We start from the raw sequence: 26,461 nt of genomic DNA, 5'->3' as shown, positions 1-26,461 counted from the left end.
TAGTCTACAATCTGTACAATCGTCCAAAACTAGAAAGCATTCCAAACATCCTTTAACAATATCTGAGAACTACGTTTAAGTAACCCTTCGGGATTACAAAATACATCAAAGTTGCAAAAAAAAAAAAACCACTTGCTCCCCACCAGTAACGAACCAAATGAATTCAACGCATTTCTAAACCACACCAACTTAGCAACTTCACATAAACACACAATAACCACTTATCCTCCCTGGAATCATGAAACTTCCGTAAAACAAACTTAAAAGCTATTCAGTTTTGTCAAGGGAAAGGCCAGGTATAGTTACGACAAAGGCCAAGAGAAAGAGAAGGTCCTCCCCCCAAAAATCCCCCATGTAGGCGGAGCTTTGTCTACCTCCTTACTGCGTCAGCAGGTGAATTGCCGTAATGAGCAGGTACCTCTAAGATACGTCATCGCCTACGTAGTTACCCCAGGTGGGAGGCGACTCCACCCAACTGGGCAGACCTTGTCTCTCTTGGCCTTGGTTACGACTACCGTTCGTCGCATAGCCAATCAACTCCTCTTTGACGTGATAACTATTCACTCAGTCCTGCTACAGAGGATCGCTTGAGGCAAGAAACTGGATTATGGAAATACGAATCGAGTGAGGTCGTCTAACGGAACAGCACATTGTAGCAATTTGCAAGCATAGGTTGCAATGAGGTGCCATCGCATCCACAGACTTATGCAGGCAAGAGAGACATACATAAACACACGTACTTAATTACAATACACGTACCACTTTTGTGCAGGCAAAGACACTTACATATACATACAGGTACTTAATTACAATACACGTACCACTTTTATGCAGGCAAAGTCACACACACATACATACAGGTACTCAATTACAATACACGTACCACTTTTATGTAGGCAAGAGACACACATACATACAGGCACTTAATTACAATGCACGTACCACTCTTATACAGGCGGAGGCAAAAACACACATACACACAAACAAGTACTTAATTGCCATCCACATACACTAAGGCAAACTGGTTTATGCAGACTAAAACAAACATACAAGTGTATTTATATTCAACTAGCATACTACTGCACTGGACAGTCACTGACTTATGCACTAAATCTACAACTGTGTGTGCTTATTTAAATACCATGTGATAACACTAATGCATATATATTCATGTTGATTAAATCACATACGTTTATCCTTGTTAAAACAAATGCAACAAACACATACATAATTATGCAAACCAAATATCTATACATTGGTTTGAGAATCTTCAATATATTAAAACTAGAATATGCAAGATGCAAGACATTAGATCATTCTAGCAACTGCCTTTACAAAGAAAATGCTCACCTCAGAGAGAGAGAGAGAGAGAGAGAGAGAGAGAGAGAGAGAGAGAGAGAGAGAGAGAGAGAGTTTCCTTTAAAACTAGTAACCGGTTTATTCAACTATTATATTACGAACTATGTGAATCTACTATATTAAACGTCATGATGCAACACTGCATTTGTTCCTTGTGGACAAGTTGTCGATTTTCTGAGCTAATATGCTAATATGTGACAAACTATGCAAATCCATTACACGCTATGATGCAACTTAACTATATACTTCTCGTCTAGACGACATACGCACAAACTACGAATTCTACGCAATAAGTGCGGTGCTACTGCTTATTCGCCATAAATGTTCAGACCAGATGACTACACAACTGCATTTTATTTACAACTAAGCCCAATTATCATGTCTATGCAACAGTCTAAACGTCAGCTACAGATTTTACCGGCATGGGCGACGGCAGTAGTCATCGGAATTACCTTAAATCTGATCCAAATCTGCAAAAAAGACGTTAGGTTTAGCTTTCAATGCAATAGATAAGACAAAAATATTAAATTAAAATAACAACTACAAATGGTTAAGCAGAGCTTGGTTGATGACACAACGGTAAAAATATACTTCAAATTGAGGGTCCTCTCAGAAGAAATTTTAATCAATTATCAATTATGATGCAACAGAACTCTACCAGATGGGGTGGGGAAACTTACACGCTTCAATAAGCGTAAGTCTTTTAAAAAAAATAAATTCTATTCAGCATCAATATACTCGCTCCAATAAGTATAAGTCTTTTCAACAAAATAAATCCTAATCAGCATCAATATACTCGCTTCTATAAGCGTAAGCCTTTTCAACAAGATTTTAAAAAAGTAAAAAAAAAAAAAAAAAGATAATTCTTCCAGGACCTCCTTTCAACCCAGCTGGTCTCCCACTAAGATCCACATAGAGAATCCAATGAAGATGTCAAAGGCCACAGCTTTTGAAATGCAATATCCCGATTTTCCCTTTACTTCATATCGGGACGGGATTCAAAGACGAATGTTTCTCTTGAAACGTCTCGCAAGTGGTAGTTCTTTCTGACAGGATGAACTTTACGTGAAATCTCATTTCCATCTTAACTTTAGGTCATATTACTTTCAGCAAATACTCTATTAGTCAACGAACAGTACGGGGAGGTTAAATTTCTCTAGATCACTCACACACATTGACACATGCCCACAGAAACAAGACAAGAATTCTGAGAAAACAAAAATGAACTTTTGATAACAACAGTTTCTGTTCAAGAAATGACGTAAAATCACCTATAGACAATCCATAAAGATCATGCACACATGACAAGTAAATAACCTACTACAGGCGAGTTGGTGAATGAGTTTGAATCGATCGATCAGCTGCACAAACAAAAGAATATACACATTTTACTTGACAAGAGAACTATCAAATAATGTACTGGTTGGTTCAGGCTAAACCCGCTTGATGCCATCATAGACACTAGCCCGGAGGCATTTTCCCGAGATGTAACCGAGTACTGAGACCTTTCCCTAAAAAAAAAAGGGGGACGCCATATCCGAAAAACTAACCATAGATTTTTCTTGAAAATAATCTCGTTGTTTCCCACACCCAAATTACTCTGGAGACACCAACCTAGCCTAACCTAACCAACCCAACCTAGCCTTACCTAACCTAACCTAGGGACATGACAAAAACAACCGGGGCTGTTGCAATACTAGCATACTTCTCAGGTACTTGCTGCCCCCCCGGAGGCAGCCCGCACTCGTAGCAAGATATCAGAATGAATAAGAGGAATGGTGTGGCACTCTTGAGTGTAATATTTGCTCGTACCTGACCCCAAAGGTGGGGTTGGAAGTTCAAAAAGGTAAAAGTCATCAGCCCCAAGCTCAACTCCCTTCTTTTATCCGGATGAGGAGCGGCTTGGAGAGAGAGAGAGAGAGAGAGAGAGAGAGAGAGAGAGAGAGAGAGAGAGAGAGAGAGAGAGAGGATCGACCTACATGCACTCTGACCTTGACCTAAAGAGTCATTGCAAATGTTTTTCCTCTTTTACCTGGCCTGAAGATTATCAATACCCATATGAGTTAAACAAACTCTAATATCACACCGGCAATGCAAACAAGCTTCCTAACCAAAATAACTAACAACGCTAACAAAATATCTGCTTTAAAATTTCAATGCAAAGAGAAGAAAGTTGTCAGAATACAGTACGAAAAAAAAAAAACAATTAAATACCCCACATTCACAAAATACCTCCCCGACAACATAATCATGAAGACACAGAAGAGACAAAAAAAAAAAAACACACACACCATACATGTAACATACCTACCCCACGATAAAATCATCACACCACACCCTACAAGCAAACAACAAACAACAAACAACAAACAAGAACAGTAAACAAACACACCCTGTTTGCAACAGATCTAAACCAGCTCTTTCCACCTCCCATCAAAAGCATCATTTCCCGATTTTAGTTATACAAATACACGCTGGCGATTAATGCAGCGATTTGGGGGCAAGAACGCTTGCAATTAAATGCTCGCTCACTACTATTAAGCAAATATAAATAAATAAACCAAATGAAGAGAGGGGGAACTTTACGGCGAGGCAAGCTGATGAACAATTTTCCCGTCTGCGTTTCATAACGAAAGATTTATTATTGTATTCGTTGTGTTCCGCTCAATTTTGCGATGAAGAGGAGAACGTTTGTGAGATCGAGCTCACGTAATATACATGCATACATACGCAAATACACACACATATATAATATATTTGTGTGTACGTCTGTGTATGTATGTATGTATATATATATATATATATATATATATATATAAATAAATAAATAAATATATGCCTATCACCCCATGCCCTTCCCCAGTCCGAGTGCGACCCGTCACAGCCGACCAGCCTCCTGGTATCTAACGGGGATTGCATCGAACCTACCCAAAATGTCATGTCTCGAATGGGAATCGAATTTCGCCTCTCTCGCTCACGAGATTATCCTAGAATATCAGAATCTCCAAATATATAAATATTCTTAGGCACAGATGTTTCTGATGTCTCGTGAAAGGTAAGCGGCTCACTGAATAACGTGGAAACCAAAGCTTAAATCACAAAATCAACCACAGTCCTTGATATCCAGCTGACCTAATTCGTGTATCGAACTCGGAACCAGAGACCAAAACTAATCAACTAATTAAATGAAAACGACAATGCGAGAATTGTTTTCGTTAGTTAAATCTCTCTCTCTCTCATATATATATATATACATATATATATATATATATATATATATAATATTTATATATATATATATATATATATATATATATATATATATATATATATATATATATATATATATATTCCATTTCCATCCATCAAAATAATTAATAGAAGTTCGTAGTTAGTGCCAGAAATTCTCGAGGAAACATATAAACCCTGCCAGCTTACCTACCAACTTTCTCATACAAACATACATACAAACATACATACATTTGCGCAGACATATGACCATGTGCTTTTAAATGCCTGAGGGCCCACATTCCCGTATGCAAATAAACACGATTTTCCAGTTAATTATATACAAAAACTTTTTTATTAACCCTGACATCACAAGTATTTCACTATCAAACAATTCAAGCATAACACAGTTAAAAAAAACTCTCTCAAAGGCAAAAAAAAAAAAAACATTAACTACAAATAAAGTGATATGGCACTACTATAAAAAAAACAACCCCTTTACTCATTGTTTTGCCAGAGTAAAAAAAAAAAAAAAAGAGGAGGCCGTTCAATCTCACTAACAAACAATAAATTAATTCACTTTACGACAGGCATATACTGACCTGTCCCTTTTTTGGTGCCCAGGCTCTAAAAATAGTATTTAAAAAACAAGTATCCCCGAGTAAAGTGCTTTCGTTAAATTCACCAGATGATTTTCGATATTTTGGATGTCACAGTTACCTATTTTTTTTTTTACACTGCAAAGGGTAAATAATTGTCCGGTACGGCAATGAATTTGTTTTTGACGGGCCATGGAATCTCACTAAAGGGCTGAGCTTTTTTTTATTTATTTTGTTACTTTCTACATTATTGGAGCCTTTTATTTTTTTTAAATATGCTAAATGAGCCGAGGTGTTTAAACTATTTTCACTTAATCATCATTTACTTAAACTTTACGAAAATATGAGGACAAATCTACCTTAGTTCATTTTAGGTAAAAACTGCTCCAGGTTATTATTATTATTATTATTATTATTATTATTATTATTATTATTATTATTATTATTATCATCATTATATGTAGTGTTGAGTGTGATTTGTGATCTTGGATGAGTTGGACCTAAATTGGATGAGCTGAGCCAATAATAATAATAATAAATTATCATTATTAGCAATTACCAGTTTACTAACAATTATTATTAATATTCAGCATGCATTCAAAGTAATTAGCAAAATACCATAAACCTGCCTAGTAATTTACAACATACCTGACCAAACAACTAAATAGAGAGAGAGAGAGAGAGAGAGAGAGAGAGAGAGAGAGAGAGAGAGAGAGAGAGAGAAGAGGAACGAAATTTAACCTTTTACAACTAGAATTTAATGAAACTCAGGCAGTATACACCGGAAGCCTTGACAATCACGTGATAAATCTCACACAGAAACGTCACCCTGGCATTTAACACCCCACCCAATTACTTCTCTTTAGAATTTATGATATTGCCCTGAATTTCTCCAAAAGCGGCTTCTAATTGCAAAACCAATTGGTAAGGCGAACGAAATGATTATTGGTAAGCTATGAATATTGTTTACCCAATTCTGGAGAAATTTAAAACTGACCTACAAAAATTATATATGTATATATAATATATATATACAAAATATACACACAAATGTGTATATATATAATATATATATATATATATATATATATATATATATATATATATATATATATATATATATATATATATATATATAGAGAGAGAGAGAGAGAGAGAGAGAGAGAGAGAGAGAGAGAGAGAGAGAGAGAGAGAGAGAGAGTAGTCAAGCATATAACATTTTAGAAAAACCAAATTAAGACTTTGTATTTGCTCATATGATAATGATTATAGGAGACATGGCATGAGTGTAGGAATAAGGACAAGTATAAACACTTCATTAAGACAAAAAACATTATTCTAAGATATATCCATCCCGAAAATAAATAACGTTACATTGCACTATATACTTCATTCAGAATATAATCAAAAGTCGAAAGTACCAACATAATGAAAGCATCATCATAACACAAGTTAACAATGAGTCAATGAACGTTTAGGAAGAGTTCCGTTGTTGAGATGAAATACTGAAGATGTTTAAAACCTAAAGAAATTTGTAGCCAGAGAAATGAAATGCTGAAATAACCTTTGCCTTCGTTAAACAATAACCACATTTTCTCTCTCTCGTCTTTCCAATTCTGAATATAATATATATATATATATATATATATATATATATATATATATATATATATATATATATATATATATATATATATATATATATATATATATATATATATATATATATATATATATATATATATATATATATTAGGCAGACAGATAGATTGATCGTTTTCAAATAGCTAATAAAAGAAATGGAAGTAAACTGTTATAAGACGATATAAATGTAAGTATTACAACTTTTCTGTACATTTTGTACTAAGACTGCATTCATTACAATTATGTTAAGAACTGACTGACGAATTTAGATCAATCTGGCTGAAAAAATGATTTGGGTGACTGTCCCCTTATCATGAGCTGTATAAGTATGTCTATGCAAATTTGGACGGGTTGTCGCCATAGGACCATTAACCCCCCATCAAAAAGTAGTGTGCAGATGTTCCTAATTATAGCCAGTGATCTGTATTTAGTGAATAAAAAGGTGGCTTATCAGAAACTGTGGGAAAAAGACTCAGGACTCACAGAGTTCCAGTAAGTTCTAATTACGAAGCTTATCTAATTTTTGATATGTTACGTAATTTTTCAGGGGGAGGTTTATCTAATTTTTGATACGCTACGTAATTTTTCAGGAAAGTTGTGGAATCGATTCCACAAAAGCGTTTGGCGTTGTGTAACCTGACGGGACGTAAGTTCTAGTCAGATGCTTTTATTGATAAAAAAGTTTTATTATTCAAATCAAAACGACTGAATTGAACTGAATACAGATTGTAGGCCAAAGGCAAAGCGCTGAAAAGGAAATTGACAGTAAAAGGTTTGAAAGGTGTAACATGAGGAAAACCTCAAAGCAATTGCACTATGAATCAATTGTTAGGAAACGGTTGAGGAAAGTACGATGGATGAAAGAGAATATGAAAGGAGGTAGAGGAAAGTACGACGGAAGAAAGAGAACATGAAAGGAGGAACAGTAAAAGAAACGAAAGGGGTTGCAGCTAGGAGCCGAAGGCACGCTGCAAAGAACCGTAAGTAATGACTGCTCAGGAATTTCATACAAAACTGACAAAATATCTGCAAAAACAACAAATAAACCATAAATCCGTATTCAAATACATTCATAAACAAGCGTTTGAAAAATAACGGCTCGTGGCAGCTGAAGGAAATGAACAATAATTAACATGTTTATCTTCGCATAAATCCATCCTGGGAATTACACGTCGCCGTTGCCATGGCAACGCAAAATGCACTATGATAGTGAAAGCTTCACGGCCTCATTTCTTCGGCGGAGGTGTGACAAGCAACAGCAGGCGTAACATTACATAATTTCAACAGCGTTATCTTTTATTGTCTCATTATGCATGCAAGCAGAGGGCCATAAATTAAAAAACATTCCCATTTGTAACACGCACAATCTGTCTCTGTCTCTTCTCTGCCTCTCTTTCTTTCTCTTTATATATATATATATATATATATATATATATATATATATATATATATATATATATATATATATATATAGAGATATATATATAGAGAGAGAGAGAGAGAGAGAGAGAGAGAGAGAGAGAGAGAGAGAGAGACTGTAATGTAAAAAAATTAAAATTAGAAACCAGTACTGTCTAAAAAATCACATTAAAAAACTGTTACTGTTCAATTGAGAATTGCATTAAATAAATGGTTCAGTAATAATAAACATTAGAACAAAAAATACTGGTAATGCATGCCCCAAAATCATATAGTAGACTGTACTCGACATTCAGTAGCTTTTATAATATCTGGTACAAAAGAAATGTCATACTTCTCTTATAAATTAATAAGGGCGATATGTGTCACCTCTGAATATCAACGTGAGACTGATTGATTTTGTGCTACCAACTCTCAGCCCTGAATTGAACTGAATATAAGAATTTAGGCCAAAGGCAAAGCACTGGAACCTACGAGGTCATTCAGCGCTGAAACGGAAATTGACAGTAAAAGCTTTGAAAGGTGTAACAGGAGGAAAACCTCGCAGTTGCACTATGAACCAACTGTTAGGAGAGGGTGAAAAGTAAGATGGAAGAAAGAGAATATGAAAAGAGGCACAGTAAAAGGAATGAAAGGGGTTGCAGCTACGGGCTGAAGGCAGGCTGCAAAGAACCTTGAGTAATGCCTACAGTGCACCGCATGAGGTGCACTGACGGCACTATCCCCCCTACGTGGGTCAGCCCTGAATTGGCGTATTAATAAATATAGCCCTCTTGGTAAAGTTCACTGCGGCTAAACTAAACTAATCTGAATCAAACTGATGTACTAATAACCCCATAGTCATTGTATCTCAGTAAACAATGTTTTCTTGCAGCTAAATCAAAGTAGTAAAAATAAAACTGAAAACAGAAGAATTTCAAGAGTTCTTACAAACGCTGTGTCAGGTAGTGACCATATTGGTGTACTTTCTACATTCATGAAAAATCATGTGCAGTCGGAAACAATTAGATCTGCTGCTTCTTTGACGACGTGAGTTAGTCATTTTCCTTTGTATTTCAATATATTTGTTCCTCCCTTTTTCTCTGCATGGGTGCTCCCTAAATAATAATAATAATAATAATAATAATAATAATAATAATAATAATAATAATAATAATAAACAACTTACAATAAGTAGGCTAAATAATTAAGGTAATTTCCCTTACGATACAAGAGAAATGAAAAGAAACTCCACTTAGTCAAAAAGTACCCCTCCCCCTCCACCTTATCCCTCGTGAAAGCAGGGAGAATATTTCATATCTTGAGACAATTAAATGCGTATTGAAATGTAACAGAGAGAGAGAGAGAGAGAGAGAGAGAGAGAGAGAGAGAGAGAGAGAGAGAGAGAGAGCGCCACTGGCATTTGACCTTTCAGTATCACAATCCACAACGAAGATTTTCCACAAAAATAAAGCAGAAACAAAAGACCACATTCCTACGAGAGTAAAAAGGGTCATTTCAAAAAATGAGATGACTTCGTTGTGTTTCTGTTAGGGGGAGGAAGCAAGCACTCACTCATTTACACACACACACACACACGCGCGCGCAGACAACTTTCATTATAATAATTATATATAACTGACTGTCAAAAGCTTTGAGTTGACAAAATAATAATAATGATACATAAGTTTTATTTTTCATAATAAGAATCCAATACAGGCATATACACTGCAGCTATTGCTGCCTATTTTAAATTTAAGACGTAAGAAAGGAAATACAAAAAACTTCATCTAATTTTCAATACGCTTCGCATGAACAGAAGCACTATTTTGTTTATCAGCTTTTAGTAATCTTTATTACCTCGCCATATCCAAGGAAAAACATCAAGCAAATAAATCTATTAAACAGTCCTTATTACATTAACAAAAATAAAACTACACAAAGTATCATATCAGATAATACTATGTAACAAAAATAAAACTACACAAAGTATTATATCAGAAAATATTACGCAGAGCATTTACCCACTAAGTTAAAAACGAAATTATTTACACTACGATCGAACGAGGGCAGTAAGTGCGTTGCAACGGGGAACATCTAATCCAGCAGAAAGCAAAACAACTTCCCGTATTGGAACAGACAGTCAATCCCCGGCATTAAAAGTGATTTACATCCGATTAGCCGATGACGTAACGCGAATCGATTGCCCGGAAGCGCATCCAAACAACATCCAATAATTAATTCATCAACAGGTACATCAGCGACTTTTTTTTAGGAGACGAGATGGGGTGAATATGATTGCCTGGCCCCTGAGAGCTCCGTTCTTCATGGCGTGCGCGCAACTCCGTCGCCTCATAGGATCGAATGGTTGCTATTGTCCCTCTTTCAAACCAGAGACCATCGTCCTTCAGCCTTTGGCGAGCATGCCTAGGCAAGATCAAGGGAGAACGGTGGCTGCCAAGGGCTATCCAATCCTTCTTCAGGTGTAATCACTTCCTTCATAGGCAAGAAAAATCCGAACATTAAGAAATGACATTCCAGCTTTTGGTAAGGCAAATTTAGAATCCTTTGCTGGAAGCCTGAGAGAGAGAGAGAGAGAGAGAGAGAGAGAGAGAGAGAGAGAGAGAGAGAGAGAGAGAGAGAGAGAGAGAGAGAAATATCTTGTTTGGATATACGGGAAGACTATAGGTATCTGGAATACATCTCAGCGAGCGTTTCATACACACCTCGATGACAATATGACATATAACTTACAGAGTGCTTAATAAACAATACATCTACGAGATTCTCAAAAAAATCGTAAGATACCCAACACATCAAAAGGAGTAATATCAGTATGCATCTGAAAAAGAATGTGTGACAAAACAAGGAGAATCTGGCGCCCATCCCAAAAGCAACCAACACATCTAAACGATTACGTGCTACACAACTTGATTTAAACCTGTCATACATCCAGTAACATAAATGAACATCCATGAATAACTGACCCACTTGGACGAGCATCTCAAGCGAGCAACTGGCCAACAACAGACGTGCTTCTCAATGGGTAACTAACATGCATCAATGAGGACCTTAACAGCTTCTCACTGACCATACGACTAATTACGACAACTACTGGACACACGTTTCAAGGTATTTTTTCCTTACAATCATCGATAAAGAACAGATATAAATGGGTACGCTCTAGTGTAGAAGTGGACTGGGTTTTGTTTACGAAAATATCAATATGATAATGGGAACACCAATAACACATCACCTTCAGAACAGGCTCCTTATGCATACACACATCTGCGTATTTTCTCTTTACAACGCCAACAACAGATATTTATTGTGTATATAACTTTTTTCTACAACGAGCATTTCCTATGAAACATACCAATATAAGAGTCGTTACTGGTAGCTTTTAACTATTTTCCAAACATTTTTCAACGCGTTCAGACAAAGACTACGTTTCATATTACGTTTGTCCTTAAACATATGTAAATATCGTAATAGATTCCAAATCTCTGTATATTAAATTACGTCAAAAATCTTTATATATAAATAAAATTACTTGTTTTTAGGATTTTTTACCTAACCAAGTTGCAAAACTGACAAACTTTCTCGACGACATTTTCTCTCACAAATGCGAAAAAAATATCGATCTCTTTTCCCATAAGGATCATTCTCTGTTAAAAACAAGTGACAGAAAAAGACCTTAGCATACTTTTTCGCTAAAGGGAATCATCTCTCATACAGAAGGGAACAGGAACGTCTTGTTTTCCTCTTCAGCTTAGCTCAAGACAAAAAATACGAACGTCAATACCCTAACTGGAAACTCGTTGAATTCTTCATGCCACATTTTCCTCTCTCTCTCTCTCTCTCTCTCTCTCTCTCTCTCTCTCTCTCTCTCTCTTCGGCTCTTCCAGTGTCGATCCCCCGAGCAATAAAGCATCATTATATAATGAAGGATGTGGTCTTGCATCGTAATAATATCTAGCATATTTTTTTTTACCCTGAAAGGTATGAGCAAATAGGTTTAAAAATGTCGAAAATTCTCTAAAACTGTTTCGAATATATACACAGCTTTTATATAATTAATATATATATATAGACACAATATATATATGTATACATACATACATATATATATATATATATATATATATATATATATATATATATATATATATATATATATATACATATAATGGAGAAAGGAAACTACAATGTTGATGCATTGGAATTTGTGTGTGACAAGTGAAGAAGTAACCCTTATCTAGACACTAAGAATATATCCCCAAAGTTTAAAAGAAAATCCTCAAGATTCTCTCCTCAGAGAGAGAGAGAGAGAGAGAGAGAGAGAGAGAGAGAGAGAGAGAGAGAGAGAGAGAGAGAGAGAGAGAGAGAGAGAGACCAATAAACTGGACAAAACAAAATTACCCGGCCCTAATACCTATCTCACGACACTTTCAAAAATACCTGAGCAACACAACACGAACTTGGTAAGAATACTCATTAAGAACATCACATTACAATCAGTCCGAACTCAAAACAGATAACGTATTACGAAATCATCGTCATCATCAAATCGAAATCCAATCAGTGAAATCAAAGGAAAAAAAAATCGCTGCGAAATTCCCTTGAACTAATTGAGACGCGCAGACAGAAATTGCGAATCAATCAGCACACGATGAAACTAATAAGAGATTTTAGCGTGTCAGTTTTCATACGAGGTGATGATGTAACTTCCGTCTGTCAATTTCGCTATTATTAATCCCCAGTATTCTTGAGGGATTTAGGAGCAAAAATTCATTATCTTACATCGCTAGATTTAAATGCGACACTTACATAACGATACACAGCACTGGCAATCAACAATATATCTTAGTGACATACGGAAATGAACCCGAAGATATAATACTAAAATCCATGAGAAGATTCAAACTCATTAATATGAATGAGACAATTCAACTTGACATTCAAATGAATCGGCTGATTCAATTTCGTATTTATTCCGGATACTCGACTGATAAATTTTCATGCAAATTCAATAACTAGGTTGAAGGGAAATTTATGAAAGCATGCACCAAATGCACACTATTTACACACACACACACGTGTATATTATATATATATATATATATATATATATATATATATATATATATATATATATATATATATATATATATATATATATATATATACATTACTCACACTTGACTTGCTCTCTATTTGTACTAATATCATTTTTGTAATCTGCTGTTATTACGAGACTTCTACTTCGTGTAACTTTCGTTGTTGAAATATTTCTTCTCTCCAACTTCCTGTCCTGATTTCGTTGTCACTGTTCATTTCCCAAGTTAACTTCGGGACTTCGTTTTCTTAAATATATTGCTTTAGGTCCATTTAGGGTCATGTAACAGTCCTGTCTTAACAAAGGGGGTTTTATCCCACGTAAAATGAGGGAGAATTCCAGCTATGGAACAACAAGACAAGTTTGTGTGTCCAATTTCATCTAGCCAGTTTGTTACTGTTATGAGTACACACACACACACACAAATATACAATACTTTTTCTAAATACTTTTGATGATGTAGTTTAATCAAAGTTTGCGTGCGTTTGTAGAGAGAGAGAGAGAGAGAGAGAGAGAGAGAGAGAGAGAGAGAGAGAGAGAGAGAGAGAGAGACAACAAACTTCATCTAGCCAGTTTGTTACGATTACACACGCACAGACACACACACACAGAGAAATACAATACTTTTTCTAAACACTTTTGATGATGGAAGTTTAATCAAAGTCTGCTTGTGTGTGTGTGTGAGAGAGAGAGAGAGAGAGAGAGAGAGAGAGAGAGAGAGAGAGAGAGAGAGAGAGAGAGAGATAACAAATTTCATCTAGGCAGTTTGTTACTGTCAAGATTACACACACACACACACACACAGAGAGAGAGAGAGAGAGAGAGAGAGAGAGAGAGAGAGAGAGATAACAACCAAGTGACCTCTATATTAAGAGTAATTTACGAGAAATTAACGACGTGCATCAGATAATAATCAGCAATATTACTGCTGCAAGCATTCCCAGGAATATGAACTGAGCGTATTCAATTACCTCTCCCGTCTAAATTAAAACTGGATCTCGCATTGAAATGATCAGAAGCTCTAAATTCAATAAGCGATATCAAAATCGCGGCGAAATTCCCCTGACTCATTTAGACGGCGGGCAGAAAATGCACAAATCAATTAGCGCGTGAAACTGCTCGTTGTTCCAGCGTTTCACTTGTCGCGGACAATAATATCAACGATAACCCATCCAGCTGCGAAATGATGATGATGATGATGATGATGATGATGATCACTCGGGATTTCTGTGCAAAAGCTCATTGTTCGAGACTCAGATAAAATGAAATAGGTACCAAACGTACTTAAGGAGTATTAAAAATGAATCAGAAGATTTTCTATCACATGTTAATTTTAATTAGGAGATCTAAATTTGATATTTAATAAGGAATTTAAAAAATCAACATATCAATCAGGAATTCAAAAAACAACAACATTCATTTTCATGGACACCAAAAATGGTAAACTAGCAAATCCATGATGGAAATTTCATTTGTGTGTGCATGTGCGTGAGAGAGAGAGAGAGAGAGAGAGAGAGAGAGAGAGAGAGAGAGAGAGAGAGAGAGAGAGAGAGAGATTTTCTATAATGAATTCCTGCCTATATTTTAGGGAATCTTTCCCGTCACGGCAAAACCTTCACAACGTCAAGTTAATCAGTATTTAACAAACGTTTTCATTAGTAACGAGGTTACACAAAGATTTGCTTCAAAGAAAGGACTGAGAAATGACTATCTTAGCAGCTTAGTTTTAAAACATTTCATTGGCTCAAAGGCTTAAATCTTACCATTTTTTTTAAGGGTAGGTTAACAAGAATCCTCTTATTAGCTGCGATAACTTCTTTTCGCAACAGCAAAATTTAGTAAATGTTTCCGAGGGAATAAATATAAAAATGTTTAAACGTTTTAAACCATGCTGGGGAGGAACGTTTCCAAACTACGCAGCAACATCACGCCACGTGGCTTGTTACTACTTTCCTCGAGGCTATTTGGGATTCTTTTCATGAAGGAAGAGATCTCCACAAAGTTTAATTAGTGTGTGTGTTTCAGAGAGAGAGAGAGAGAGAGAGAGAGAGAGAGAGAGAGAGAGAGAGAGAGAGGAAATTTGTAATTTTCCCCTCTCCAATCAATTTAAGTATTGAATGCCTTTTCTATAACTTCCTGCACGTCAATCAACTTAACCGTCATGTCCAGAGACTCCATGCCTAAAAACATCACTTATTAAACACAAACTGGAAGCCCTTATTTAAATCGTACAAGACACCAACTTAATTTGAGAAACGCGACTGATGGGGCAGAGACCCCAAGACATTTTCGTACCCCGGGCACGAAACCAAGAAGATTGAGGCTAGGCTCTCGACGTCAGCGACCGAATCGCTTATTAACTACTGAAGGGTCGTCAACCAGGGAAAATCGAAGCAGCGATTGAATCCCAAAGCTTTGCAGGGGGGAAAAAATTAGATTTATGCCAACACCCCTGGACAACTTACCACTTTTATGGGCCGCCCTTAAGCAAGGATCCGTGCTGCCAGCCATTCTAAACAACCATTCAACCAACTATCTGGCTATAATAAGAAAATCTTCTCTTAAATCTTATTTTCTTACATATAAAGAATTTATAGATGTTTCTTCAACTGTACGTGAAACATTCAGGCCTTCAAAATAATCCTAAAAACTGAAGATTCCCTTTACAAACTCCATAACATTGGAAAAAATATATATACACTAAATCAAAACGTATAAAACATTTAAAAAAAAAAATTTACATGAACTATGAAGCTACCACATTACGACGCGGAAATCTGACCAGAAAAATAACAGCAAAGTACCAGGAGGAGAATTAAAACATTTCTTATTAAATATCGGAAATGGAAAGAGCGGAATGTCAAATATTACAACAGGTATGCAAGATGAAACATCAAAAAGGTGGAATGATCAAGCACACAAACTTTAAATACCAAAAGATAAAGCACCCTCACAACCGAGCTAAAAAAACAAACAAAAAACAAACAAACAAACCGGCAAAACTACAAGAAAAACAACAAGATAAACACCACAAAACTGCAAGAAAACCAAGATAAACAAAACATCGATTCTTTGTTATAATTTTTCCAAACAAGTTAAAAGAAGTAAGTTATAAGAATAGATTTATTCATCAATTAGATAAAAAAAATCGATTATGCTACTCTTCGACTGATGGGAGAAAAAACTACTTTTTCTAGAGACCCAATGAATTAAGAAAATACATTTATAAATGGCGGAATGAATATATGGCATTTTAAAAAAAAAAAAAAAAAAAAAAAAAAAAAAAAAAAAACTTATTTCACAAGGGACAAATTATCAAAAACGATTAAATCCTCATCTTTCATTCATTACTTTCATCTGACGAAGTAAAAAAAAAAAAAAAGAAAAAAGAAAAAAAAGTATTAGTCAATGAATGGTAGCAGAATTAAAAGCTCATTTTTCGAAGACAAGAAAACGGAAAACGCTGCTTTTTCTAAAGAAGAAACGAAATATAAAAACAGATATAAGATTTAACAATTATTTACAAAAGAACAGTGTTAAAGTTAAATCCTCATCTTCACAGAAAAATGAAAACGCTGAAGAAGTTGAAAGCATTTTAACAGGCAGAAAGACTGGGCCATGGAATTCTTTCTAAAACAAATAGGTTGTTAAAACAGATAAATAAATAGACCTGCTAATTATGTTATCACTAGAATTAAATCTTCATCTTTCACAAATAATGGGGAAACATCACAATCTCCCGAATATGAAAATAGGTTATTACAAAAATTAAGAAATCACTGAAATACAACGTGGAGGCACTGCATCTTTTGAAAATAAGAAAATAAGTTACAAAATTCTGGGTTAATGCTAAAAAGCTGAATTTCATCTTTCAGGGAAAGGAGGAATAATCAGTCATTTTTAGAGGAGCAGTAAATAAAAAAAAAACTGCATACAGGACAAAAGATGAAAAAAAATTACATTCTATAATCTTTAAATTAAAAAAAAGATACACTGCAGTTTTTAAATAGGAAAATAAGTAATATACGATTAATATATAAAGGCGATACAGTAAAAATTTAAATCCTCATCCCAAACAGAAAGTAATAAGGAAACATTGCATTTTCCTAAACAAGCAAAAAACCTAAAAACAAACAGAGACACAAATACTAAAAACCTCAAATTCTCATCTTAACTAAAATGAAAGTATAGAGGAAAGGGGTGGGGGAAAGGTGTGGAGAGAGAGAGAGAGAGAGAGAGAGAGAGAGAGAGAGAGAGAGAGAGAGGAAAAAGCTTATGCAAAGAAACCAGCCTGGGGAGAAGGGACGTGTGAGAAAAAGAGGCGGGTGGCGAGGGGGCGGTGGGATTAGGGCAAGATCTTAAAAAAAAACGCTCATACAAAACGAAAACAAAAACATCTTCCGCCGTCTCTCACCTCCTATGCCTGGCTCTCTTCTTCTCTTCGTCGGAAAGGCCGGACCAGGAGCGTCGCCGGTGGCAGTCGTTGTTCCCTCCCCGATTTTTCCTCGCGTCAAGAAACTCTTCCGAACCTGGATGCCAATAAAAAAAAAGGGGGAAAAAAGGAAAGATTACTAACTGTCACGAGTCGATGCTTCAACCGGAATTATGAGTTTTTTTAAACCGGAAATATGAGTCATTATGCCAATGTTCATTTCTCTGACGCAATTACTGAAACACTATTTAAAAACTATTTATGCGTGATGCTCTATAATGCTTTGAAGCAGTTCGTGTTACATACAGCCAGTATATACATGCTTACACGCAACGTGTGCTTACGACAGTTTGGAAAAAGCATGTCATGAAACAAAAATTTTTTAAGATGCTTTTTATAGTCACGCAAAAATAAAAATAGTATTTAATAAATCATTTAAATTTTAATAGACAAGCTAAAATGGACACAGGTTTATATACAACATATTTAAAAGGCTAAAAAGAAACATAAGAAAATAGCAACAGAACTATCATATTATATATGTATTTATATATGTATTTATATGTATATATATATATATATATATATATATATATATATATATATATATATATATATATATATATATATATATATATATAATTTGAAACAAACAGGCAAAAGCTAAAATACGCTACTGTCTTATCTAATAAAACGTACTTACAAAACTTAAAATAAATCCGTTAAGACTGAAACACCAATATTGTTATTTGAAAAGGAATATCACTAAATTAAAAACAAAATAAAAACAAAAAACTTGATCGTTGCCCCAATACCCGTATATTATATCACGTTCACACTTGTTACAGGAGCATGCCACCTGTGATGCGCTATGGCCCACCCCCTACTTTGAAAAATGGAATTCACAGGTGTCATAACTGACCACTGGAAGTTGGCTAACTTCCAATAAAAATAATTAATCTCTAATTTAAAAAAAAAATTATATATATGCTTGTAAATATATGACTTCAATGTTGATATGAAGAGATGGCAGATTTCCCGAAATACACACAAACACACACACACATACTCACAGACACGCAAAAACACATGGACAAAAACAAACACCTGTAAATACACACAAACACACACACGCAAAAACACATGAACAAGAACAAACACCTGTAAATACACACAAACACACACATACAGACACGCAAAAGCACATGGACAAAAACAAACACCTGTAAATATATCTATTTCACGACACACACACACACACACACACACACACACGCGCGCGCGCGCGCAAGCAAAAACACATGCAAAAAAACAAACATCTGTAAATATATCTATTTCACGACATATACGCACACACACACGCACGCGCGCGCAAGCAAAAACACACACACAAAAAACAAACACCTGTAAAGACACAGTACAACGACATCTTCACGACAACTAGAAAACAAACAGCGAGGAAGTATGCAGCCAAAACCCCTCCTCAGGTATTAAGGGCGCAACTTCAGCTGTAATTAAAACTTTGCACGTCTTCACCTTTGATACCTTTTCGCCCAGCCCATTCAAAAGAAGTCTCTCCAGTGGGTGAATTCTAATCAGGGCTCTTCCCTTTGTGTTCTTCCCTTCCTATTCACTACTATTTTTGACTTTCCTCCTCCTCCTCCTCCTCCTCCTCCTCCTCTCTTCATAAGGTGGTATTTTCCTCCTATTTAAATGGAGCGAGAAGATGGCAGTTGGAAATTTGGTAATTAATTCATAGTTGTCAGTCCGTGATACTGAAAGTAAGGTCGTCGTCCTTCAGGTAATACTCGCCCGTGTGTATATATATACATATAAATACACACACACACATATATATATATACATATAAAGGGTGGTAAATAATTTGTGTGTGTAAGAGAGCTGAGAGGAAAGATGAAGCAATGAGTGTTTACATTGACTCATCTAATTATTTGGGGTTAAATATAATAAATTATCGTGTTAAGATAGAAGAGGTGAGGCAAAGGACGGTGAAGCAAGAAGGCAACAAGGAAAATGCTTAAGTACACGGAACCCATCCATGGGTGGAATGAAGGAACGGACGACAGTTGAACCAACTATCCTTTATGGAAGTGGAGAGAGTCGGCGAAGGTGATAGGTTTGTGAAGACGTGTGTGGAAGAGGCACGGGGCAGGAGGGGGCAGCAAGAAGTGACGGCAAGATAATAGGTAAATGCCACTGTGTGCGGTGGTTTAACACAATGCTGATTAGCCCAATATGTAAATATAAAAAGCGGCTGATGTTTAGAGATTTTTGCAAGGAGATTCATCCTCAACAGTGATTTCATTATAATATATATATATATATATATATATATATATATATATATATATATAATATATATATATATATATATATATATATATATATATATATATATATATATATATATATATATATATATATATATATATAATATATATATATATGTATATATATATATATATATGCATACACAGTATATATATATATACACACATGTGTATATATAAATATGGCTTTGAATTCAAATACAGTAATATTTGTACAGCAGTATCGAGGTCCAACAACATAATAATAGCCTTCCCACGAGCTCACCACAACAAATATGAGTCCAAATAAGTTTTATATGCCCGTGTCACTCTCTATGGTAATATCAAAAACTTTTGATTAGTTTTAACGTCCACGGTGTTGAATTACAACACGAAATTACCCAGTTGGAACGACATTTACTTTTGTCATTTGTTGTCATGTTCATTTACGAACGGGTTTTTGTGCATATCTTCTATTTTTTTTTTTTGTCATGACAGACCTTCCATATTTTGAGAAAACACACACATACATATATATATATATATATATATATATATATATATATATATATATATATATATATATATATATATAATATATATATATATATATATATATATATACACACACATTTGTAGTCCCTACGTGTACGTTTGAATGCAGATACAATTTCCTCTACTGAGAGGACGGGGTTTGCCAAAATGAAACCACTGCATATTCGGTCCGTGCAAGTGAGCAGCATTTTCCCAAACTGAATTATACTTCAATCTGAAAATGGCCGTGTGTGTGCCCCCTTCTATTTTTTCCCCCTCGGCGGAGATTGGACGAACAGCTTTTATTCGAAAACTTATTTAATTGCAATTTGATCACCCGCACTAGGCAAATGATGAAAACGCATTTTTATCATTAGGCATCGTATTTGACAAATGAGAGGGATAATTTGGAGTTGGAATTTTTCGTTTTTTTTTTTTTTTTTTTTTTTAATGAATAGATGTCCAGTATATGAATTAACTTGGTTGCAGGATCTTCTTGGTCGCTCCTCCCCGCTAAGGCGTCTCATGAAGAAAGTCGTTAATTAGGATGTTTATGCTTCGTGAGCAGAGGGAAATTTATGCATTTCTTCCTTATTATCCTTCCCAGGGTCTTATTTCATACCGTGAGACAGTTAACCGAGCCATTTATCAATGCAGATTTTCATATAGGTTTAATTCTCTGATATACTAACTTAAAATCTATGCACCATTTTCCAGACATAGTTTAAGCATGTATATATTAATGTTCGCCGACGTGTCACCATTTGCCATTCTGTAATGGATGTGTTTTTCTTAATTCTTACTCACACATGTCGTTTTATTCCGTCAGGAAGCTTCTTCAGCAAGTACTTGGTCTCGTGGACGTGTGTCACAAGTGTAGCGTACAACAACAACAACACTAATAATAATAATAATAATAATAATAATAATAATAATAATAATAATAATAATAATAATAATAATACGTAAGGTGAATGTAACCATGAAACTGGTTTGGGTTGTACCTGACTCCAATATCTTGCCTCTTTTACAAAGTTGGATTTTCGTTTTCCTATCAATTAAGTACCGCATGTTATTTTTCCTTATTACTTTTCTCCTTAACCTTGGAATCAGTCTAGATTAGTACATAAGTCGCCCACACCGTCGACCTTCAAATAACTAAATCATGCCGTCTCCCATCTATGTAAGGAGACCAGTCGCTCTTAGCATTACTAAAATTCGCCGTTTCCCATTCACGTAATGAGTCGCGTTTATGACCGAAGTTCAGTACATAACACGTGGTGAGGTGGAAGTACAGATAGAATATAAGGTTTAGGCCAAAGGCCAAGCACTGGGACCTATAAGGTCATTCAGCGCTGAAATGCAAAATGACAGTGAAAGGGGTTGAAAGGTGTAACGGGAGAAAACCTCGCAGTTGTACTATGAATCAACTGTTAGGAGAGGGTTGAAAAGAAGTCGGAAGAAAGGGAATATGAATGGAGGTACAGTAAAAGGAATGAAAGGGGTTGCAGCTAAGGGCCGAAGGGTCGCTGCAAAGAACCTAAAGTAATGCCTACAGTACACCGCATGAGGTGCACTGACGGCGCTACCCACCCTACGGGGAACACGTGGTGAGGGATTCCACTAGTGAGAGGCAAAGTAGCCTATTAAAACCGGTCACTTTCGAGAGCAGTGTCTTCGTGAAGCAAATACTGGGAAACGGATGGCATGGAATCCCTTACTTAAAAATGTGACTAAGTTACAGAAGCAGTGTACTAATGAGATAATAATCTCCGCAAAATTGAAACTTCATAATGCAAAGTGGTAAGGAATTCCAAAGTTGAGAAGTGTATCTTACCAAAACGCGTTACTCTCGAATTGAACTGAATATCGAATTTTCGCCAAGGACAAGCACTGGGACCGATGAGGTCAATCAGCGCTGAAACGGAAATTGACAATAAAAATTTAAAAGGTGTCACTAGGGGAAAAGCTTCGCAGTTGCACTTTGAGTCAGTTGCTAGGAGAAATTGGAAAGCAAGATGGAAGAAAGAGAATATGAAAGGAGGTACAGAAAAGGAACGAAAGAGGTTGCAGCTAGGGGCCGAAGGCACGCTGCAAAGAACCTTAAGTAATGCCTACAGTGCCCCGCACGAGGTGCACTGACGCCACTACCCCCTTACGGGTACTTTACTCTCGAGATCAAAATCTAAGCGAATTACTGGAGTAAAGTTAATTATAAAAATCGTTTACTCTAGAACATGAATGTTCGTGAATTACATTTGAGAACAGGAGACGGTATGGAATTCCAGAGTAAAATATTAGGTCAGGTTATCAAAACAGTATAATTTTGATATGAAAATAATTAAATGAGCAAAGGCTCCGAGAATGACAAGTTATCACAATCACAATAACTGCAAGGCGAAAGGGCACGCGATTTATGAAAACAACCTAACGTAATAAAAAAGAAAATCCCCACTCAAAATATTTAGAAACACGACAATTCCAGTATCCACCCAAGGCCTTCAAAATCCACTTAACGTTAAATACAACACTACGCCATATTAGACCGGACCAATACCCAATTACTTAAAGGTCTATAATGGAAAGAAGGAAAATTTAAGAGCTTTTGTACAAGACAACATTTCGCATGAGAAAGTGTTAAACAACCTCGACCCACTTGGGTAAACCGGAAGAATGCTGACATACTCCGGCGGGGTAAAAGCCCTGCATATTGATAAGTGGACTGAAGTCCACTACATCTTATGCACAAATGGCTTTCGGATCTTTTGGATATTGGACCCTTGAATGGCATAATAAAATTAGACCAAATACTATAAAAATAATGGATGGCGGCACTAGAGAAAATTAAATAAAACACGAAAATAGTATAGATGTTACAGGTAATACATACAGCGCCAAAATTAAAAAGATTATTTAATACGACAATATGAAAGAATTTATAGGCAAACTATTCTCACACACACACACATACAAAGAGAGAGAGAGAGAGAGAGAGAGAGAGAGAGAGAGTCATAATGGCCCCTGTGAAAGCTCTTCTGGAGACAAAAGATTTCGTTAACTCATTTTCGCTCGAGAGAAAAATGCAAACAACAACATTACGAGAAACAATACCAGTAGACATAAATGAAACAAATCAACAAGGAAAAACTCACGATTTTGCCCAGAAACACACACACACATACAAACACACACACACATACAAACATACACACACACATACACACACACATACACACTAACGAAGCAAAATATAATAAAAAATTCTAGTCCATACGAAATAAAAATGCAATTTATAAGGCTACCAGATCCTACCATAAATTTAATGCCCCCCAACAACCAAAACTTTTTACCTAACGCCTACCGCCACGCTTCGCGCCCACCCCCCCGGAAAAAAATAATCCCTAGTGAGAAGGCTGGTCCCCCTCTCTCTTTAAGGAGACGATAAGGGGTTAAGAAGAAAATCTAATGAAACGTTTGATGAAAACAATTTTTCCCAAGAAGGTCTTGTTATTAAATTGTACCTCTTTCAAGTGATTTTTTTTTTTATTTACAGACTCCATCATTCACCTGCTTAACCTAGTTTGCAAAGATTTTGTGAGCGCATAAAATATGTCAGTGTTGAAGATAATAAAGTGATTTTCATATTATCACAAAATCTTGCGAAGCGGAACGAGAAAAAATGGGGAAATTTTTCGAATATAAGGGCACCAAAAAAAAAAAATTATTATGTAACATCGCAATTTGGGAATATATAACTCATAATTAAAAATAAAAACATTTTATTTGTTCCCAAAATAAATACTAACTTTTAAATCTACCTGGGGCGTCTTTTCATGTGGTTTGAAAACAGAACATGAAACTGAGGAATTATTATAAAACCAGACTGTCTTGGAGAGAGAGAGAGAGAGAGAGAGAGAGAGAGAGAGAGAGAGAGAGAGAGAGAGAGAGAGATATTACTATCATATCATGAGACCACTCTTGAATCAGTAATGCAGAAATATCACCCTTAAATTAATATTGCATACACAACTCCAAGATTAATTCTGCCTGCATACCTCTCCTACAATTAACATCGTCTGCATACCACGCTTGAAATTGCATTGCCCAAATATACCTGGCTACATCCGGAGAAATTACAAGAACAAGAGCAATAAAAACCAAAGATAATGAAGCACGGCATTTTCAAGAACTGGATAGTGAACAGTTAACATCATGACCCGCATTCTATATTATCCAGATCATCAAGTCTTTAGTTTTGTTATGCGCATTTATATAGATACCTCTCAAATCTTCGCAAATAATTATATTTAATTTGAAGGTATTTCATGGGTCACTTTATGTTTATTTTCTAAAACATCAATCTTCCAAGATAATAAATTTCGAAAAAAAAAAATGAATCCAGCAAGGTGACACTATTCAAAAAAAAAAAAAAAAAAAAAAAAAAAAACGGATGACTGGTACCTTCAAAATAGGTCACCCGGGAGATATTTTGACAACAAATCCTTTCGTTCAAAAGAAATGCCATTTAAATCCCATCTACCATCCTACAAAAGTGGAACGAATAGAGAGAGAGAAAACGAACATGAAGAAAAAATAAATAAATAAAAAATTAAATCTATGAAGGCCATGAAGAAAGTCTACATACGGCGTTGGCTATGAAGAGACCGCCCAGCAATGTAACGAAAGCGGCGCTTTTAAAGAGCGCGCCGTAATACTATTGATGGCCTCAGTGGATCCTATACGAGAGAGCTTATATACACACACGTGCGTCCCTTTGATGGAGAGGGAGAAGGAAGCTCCCCGGGTTGAAAGGCTGTGTATTTCGAAACGGGGGCTTTCAGTGTATTGAACACAAAATAGATTGGCGTAAAGGGAGTTTTCTATATGTACATACATATTCCTTACGCCCGTGAATGGATGACCGGTGGGCTTCATCTGTAAAGATGTTTATGGATACAGGATAAAGTTTTTCTTACGGAGTAATATTTTTTTTATAAACTGGAATACATAGTTAAGACCATTTTCCATACAGATACTGCGTGTGCATACAACTTGATGACCGAAGTCCTTGATACATTTGATTGCAGATACAAAATTAGGGACGTTGTGAAGCAGAGATAATTTAGAGATACTGAAGTATCTGAATGGAATTGGCACCACACTAAAAATCTGACCTACATCCTTCAAACAGACGAATTCTCAACTTGTGACAATAGAGTAACGATTCATTTATTTCACAAAAACGAAAAATGCACAACTTCAGACGTCGATGGCCATAGTTGTCCTACAGCATGTACAAGGAAAGACATTCAAGAGAGTGCTTTACTCCAGGCTCATAAGTATTAAATTGTCACTAATTTTTCTCCTTTTTCCACGGTGAATAACCCACTTTTTCCACGGTGAATAACCCTTTCCATTTCCCACCCAACATGCCTTTTCAATCAGTTGGAAGGCTGGAACTAGTCCACTACATCTGAGGCAAGTCTGATCCATTCATCGAACTTGAAACACGATTCTGGTGTAAACCACTTCAGGATAAAAAATGGCAAGGAACTTTATAATGGTTCCATACCACTTTATTGTCAAAAAGACCATAGACTTTCTTGAAAAATGCGTATAATTTTCAGGCTAGAAATGGCAATGATATATTAGACTGGCAGCGTAGGCTATCGCTTCAAAGTAAAAAAAAAAACGATGAAATTTTTTGACGGCTGCGCATCGGTTCAAGGGCAAACATAACAAGAGTCTGTGCCAACTGCGTATATTGCTTACCATAGCCTTTGTCAACTGCATATTGCTTATCAGAGCCTTTGTCAAC

General features: G+C 35.7%; 1 protein-coding gene across 1 annotated transcript in view; it reads right to left on the bottom strand.

Moving 5' to 3' along the window:
• The window catches only part of cyst (rho guanine nucleotide exchange factor 18 cysts), a 1,099,804-nt gene that overhangs the window by 168,568 nt on the left and 904,775 nt on the right, over positions 1–26,461 (bottom strand). Inside the window, 2 exon segments of the mRNA XM_067081809.1 lie at positions 1,812–1,829; positions 17,762–17,876. Of these exon segments, the coding sequence (XP_066937910.1) occupies positions 1,812–1,829; positions 17,762–17,876 (133 nt within the window).

Source organism: Macrobrachium rosenbergii, chromosome 37, assembly GCF_040412425.1.
Source record: "Macrobrachium rosenbergii isolate ZJJX-2024 chromosome 37, ASM4041242v1, whole genome shotgun sequence".
NCBI classification, from domain to species: Eukaryota; Metazoa; Arthropoda; class Malacostraca; order Decapoda; family Palaemonidae; genus Macrobrachium; species Macrobrachium rosenbergii.
Note: the sequence above shows the minus strand (reverse complement) of the source record. Positions and strands in the feature narration are given on the sequence as shown.